Source organism: Boleophthalmus pectinirostris, unplaced genomic scaffold (genome assembly GCF_026225935.1).
Source record: "Boleophthalmus pectinirostris isolate CB_2022bp ecotype Guang Dong unplaced genomic scaffold, ASM2622593v1 HiC_scaffold_15, whole genome shotgun sequence".
Classification (NCBI taxonomy): Eukaryota; Metazoa; Chordata; class Actinopteri; order Gobiiformes; family Gobiidae; genus Boleophthalmus; species Boleophthalmus pectinirostris.
This window is the reverse complement of record NW_026571070.1, coordinates 2,204,984-2,209,983: the sequence shown is the minus strand read 5'-3', so window position 1 is coordinate 2,209,983 and position 5,000 is coordinate 2,204,984. Positions and strand designations below refer to the sequence as shown.

The 5,000-nt window shown below is 40.0% G+C and overlaps 1 protein-coding gene across 1 annotated transcript in view; it reads right to left on the bottom strand.

The window, feature by feature from the left end:
- The window catches only part of LOC129408189 (pregnancy zone protein-like), a 19,625-nt gene that overhangs the window by 8,089 nt on the left and 6,536 nt on the right, over positions 1-5,000 (bottom strand). Inside the window, 5 exon segments of the mRNA XM_055151268.1 lie at positions 1,231-1,389; positions 2,191-2,300; positions 2,778-2,889; positions 2,982-3,105; positions 3,212-3,296. Coding sequence (XP_055007243.1) covers positions 1,231-1,389; positions 2,191-2,300; positions 2,778-2,889; positions 2,982-3,105; positions 3,212-3,296 — 590 coding nt within the window.

Here is a 5,000-nt window from a genome sequence, read left to right as displayed (position 1 = left end):
GTCAGATTTTCTTTGTGTTTTGGTCATTTTTAAGCAGCTTTTCTGTATTTTACCTAAACAAATGACAATTTATGCCTTTCTTTACTGTTGGCAGGGATCAGATTGGTCCAAAATACACCTGGAACATTTCTTGCATAAAACTGGACAAATCACTGGTTTTGTATAAATCTGCTGGACACAGGACTGTCCCGGGTAAATGGGGAAGTCTGGTTACACTAGTTTAAATTCATGTTGTATTTTTTCTTAAAATTGTTTTTGGCCTTGTATTCTTGGTCTTCCACATGGAGACTGTCACTGCGTGCAGCGACCAATCAGAACTTACTCTAACTTAACCAGAACCTCTTATGTGGCCCCATCTTGCAGGGCTGGGGCCAGGTACTGGGGTTCAGTGTTTTTTTTTGGAACTGCAAGCAGCGAGACATGCTCTTGTTGTTGTGTTTTTTTAGAGGTTATTTTCATCTTTGGTAGTGTGTGTGTAATATAAACAACCACACACTTACACCATTTCAGTAATGCTGAATACTCAATAAAGCACACTTATTCAAGACATCTGGCTGATCCTTCCAAGAGCACCCTGCAGCGGGTTAATACAGACAGCATCCCTTAGTATATTTTACAGTAGTAAATCACCATGGAAACTGCTGAACAATCTACCATAGGTACAAGAATAGAACACCCCCAACATGATGCCACTGCAAAGTATCAATACAAAGAAAATAAGTGACCTATAAAATGACACAATAACACACAGGAGCCACTATAAAAGTGTTGAGAAAGGTCTCAGTAGATCATTTTACAGAACGACAAATACAAATCCACTTTCACCGCTGCATCTGAAGCTCAGGACTCGCTCCATATGACCTGGTGACTGCAGGTCTGCTTTTCTCAGACGCTAAAGTTACTTTGTGATTTTGTGCATTCTTCATTCACTCCACACTCAATGGAGTCAAGTAACTATGGTAACAACAGCTGCCCTGAGGCAGACGGACAGAAGAGAGGCTGCCAATCTGCACCATCGGCCCCTCCCACCACCAACACTCACACACACCACATTCATACTAGGTAATGTGGGTCAAGTGTCTTGCCTGAAGACACAACAACAGTTTGCACCTGTGGCACCTGTATTCCCAGTAATCTCCCATCCAAGTCCTGACCAGACTCTGACCAGGACTAAACCAGGATTAAACCAGGACTAAACCAGGTCTATCCTAGGTCTACCTCTGGACCCACCATGAGACCGACAGAGTCTGAGTAGGAGCTGGTGTTGAAGCTGAAGGTAACGTGTCCGTCCTGGTCAGTCTTCAGCTTTTGGAGCTCATCGTCATCTTCTGTGATCAGATGGACCTCAGTGTGGGAGACTGGTGTGTTATTATAATGCACCACCTTCACCTGCACAGAAACACATTTAACCCTCTTAGGCTCAAATTAAATTTTAGTAACAGGAAAAAATCTGATATTTGGGGAAAATGATCATATGGGGTAGTAATATACAATCCTGACTTTTTTTTCACATCCAATGCGTTCTGGGATGTTTCAGATTTGCAACATTGGTCTGGTGTGGTAAATTAACACTGAAGACTGAAAATGACATGAACGCTAACTTTATGTATATACCACTTTTCATAACAATGAAAACAAAGAGCACAGTGTAACAGCTTTACAGTGGCAGAACAACATCACTTTTTCATGTGGTGCTCCAAGAAACAATTTTTATTTTTTGTAAATAACAAAAGTACTTTGCACTTCTGGCAGGTCGTTTGTGTGTAGCCGTTCTTGCACAGTCTCCATCGTCCAAGTTTATCAGCATGGATGGGAAAAAAGGCTCCTGAGATTTGGAGTAAGTTGGTAATTGGCATTTAGCTGTTGCAAATCTGCAATGCCTGGAGAGGGTTAAACCAGCTGTTCACTCACATCTGCACTTTGGAGAATCCATCCATTTTGTATGAAGCAAATCAACTCAAAAAATATACCTGAAGAGGGTTTAGAGTCATCCATGCATGTCTGAGTAATTTAGTGATCTCTCCAGTGCCCTATTCAAACCCTCCTGGCAGAGATCACTAAAAAAACCTCTTCAGGCATGTTTTTGATGAAAGGACCAATGTCATAAAAATGTTTGAAAGCTCAAAAAAATATTTAGCATAATACTCCCAGAGACACAATAATAACGTCAGTTTGAGTGAGTAAAAGTACCTGCAGCTCCAGTACTTCACCAGGGTTGTATCTGTTGGGAGGATTCACAAACTCCACTTTTCCAATTTCATACGAGATCTTGATCTTCTGCGTCACAGACTGCTTCAGGTCTGAGGAAAAGGATCAGGTTTAGGTTCAAACCACAGTTTAAATAACTGGACTAAGAATTGCTCCCCTCACAGCGATCTGGTCCGACACGAACCCTGCAGCTGTGATCCTCTGTGTGCGTCTCACCACTGTGACACTGTGGCTCTACTGCACTGTACTGTACTGTACTACCCTGTACTGTACTGTACTACACTGTACTACACTGTACTATACTACACTAGTACAGTACACACTGTACTGTATTGTACTGTACTGTACTGTACTGTAATATATTTTACTGCACTGTACTGTACTGCACTATACTGTACTACACTACACTATACTGTACTGTACTACACTGTACTGTACTGTACTGTACTGTACTGTATTTGGCTGTAAACAAATCCCTGCAGTGTTCATCTGTGTCTGTGGATCTGTCCCTGTTCAAATAAACAATAAATTATATAGTAATAATAAGTAGTAATGGTAGTTTGAGGTACCTGTTCCCTCTTCGATCATCATGGCGTTTATGCTGTATGCAGCTTCCAACCGAGAGATGTTTTTAAACTGAGATGTTGGAATGGAGAAGGACGCACAGCCATCTTTGGGCACCTACAAGTAGTAGTAATAACAGCAGTAGTAGTAATAGTAGTAGTCGTAGTAGTAGTAGTAGTAGTAGTAGCAGCAGCAGTACTATTATGTACCTCCTGTACTTCTTTGTGGCACACAGGGGGGTTTACTTTTGGACTCAGGATGTATCTCTGTGGTTCAAAGTCTCTGCACACACTGACCTCCACCTGCCCCGGCACCGACTGACCAAACGTGTATCTGAAAACAATCATGTACAACTGTATTATCCAACCACAACAACATCTGGGAGGGCATCTGAGGCACAGGGAGGGCATCTGAGGCACAGGGAGGGAATCTGACTCACTTTGTACACACTTTAAAGGAGAGTTCTTCCAGAGCGATGCTGACTTCATCTGGAGCCTCCACTTCAACAGAAAACTTTGGCAGAACTAGAAAAAAAGTGAAAAGTTAATCACACTGAGGGTGTTCTACATGTATCTCTCTGGTGGAATTTTCAGCTGTCACCATGGGAACACAATACACACATTAGCAACAAAAAAACAAATACATGATTTGAAGAGAATCCAGTTTAGTAGTGACTAACAGACCTTTTTCACAACTGCTAGATGAGCCACGATGTCGGTAAATGTAACTCCCGGTTAATGGTTTTCTGTGTAAATATGTGTAAATGTGTGTGTAAATGTGTGTGTAAATGTGTGTGTAAATGTGTGTGTAAATGTGTGTGTAAATGTGTGTGTAAATGTGTGTAAATGTGTGTGTAAATGTGTGTGTAAATGTGTGTGTAAATGTGTGTGTGTAAATGTGTGTGTAAATGTGTGTAAATGTGTGTGTAAATGTGTGTGTAAATGTGTGTGTGTGTGTAAATGTGTAAATGTGTGTGTAAATGTGTGTGTAAATGTGTGTGTAAATGTGTGTAAATGTGTGTGTAAATGTGTGTGTGTGTAAATGTGTGTGTAAATGTGTGTGTGTGTAAATGTGTGTGTAAATGTGTGTGTACAAATGTGTGTCTCTCATCAGCTTCATAAATCTGCCCCATCACCAAATCTTCAACCAACAAGCTCCACAAAGGACAAACATTCTAACATGAACAATTTATCCACAACTATCAAGAGAAGAAAGAGCAAAACTTAAAGGAAACAACGACCAGCATTAGTCACACAAGAAACTAAACTCATGTTATGATCATGAATAAAACAGAAGTAATTAACAAGTAACTTGTTACTGAGTCTAGAATTAAAATTTCATGATGTAGATATTAGCATAAACAGATAGATTTGTGCAGTTTAAATGCTACAGATGTTCACAGATTACAAGTCGAACATTTAAACTGCACAAATCTGTCTGTCGATGGTAATACGAGAAAACATTGTTTTTGTTTACATCTGGCTGTTCCGCACGTGTGCAGTGGCTGGTAGGCAAAAAGTTAAGTTTGTCATTTGTGTTGACAGTTGCGTTGCCTATGTGTGTCTTGATAAGTCCTCGTATTTTGAAGTAGGTTTTGCATTTAATTGTTTTGACATGACTTCATCATCTTAGTCTAAGTCACTGAATGTGACTAATGATGATGTGATGTTGATGTTGTACTGTGGTATGACGACTGTTGATGTACGCCGATAAAGTGTTGATGATGTTGATGTTGACTTGTTGATATGGACGCTTTTTGCCTACCAAAATGGCTGCCGGCCTGAACGTGACGTCCTTATGCACACATTACTCCTCGAGGAGTAATAGGTACTGGCTCCTGACTCCGGCAGCCATAATGCTCCGACAGTCCATGAAACAGTGTGGCTTTGTAGCTTATCAAAGTTGTACTAAAACATTTTGACAGATTTTTGAGCACTGTGTACCACATAAAATCAGTTTGAGGTCATTAAGAACAACCAGAATTAATAACAAACAAACAAACAAAAACAGATTTGCATTATTCACGAGGGTGGCATTTTTACGTATGAAAAATCTGGAAAAATCACATGTGTGATCGTGTTTTCTCATATATCGACATCATGAAAAACATTTTTTATTTTAATTGTAGAATCAGTCTGCATGAACAAGTTCCTTCTGTTTTATTCATGACCATAACGTTAGTTTTGTTCAGTGTCACTAATGCATCGTTGTTGTTTCCTTTAAGTTTT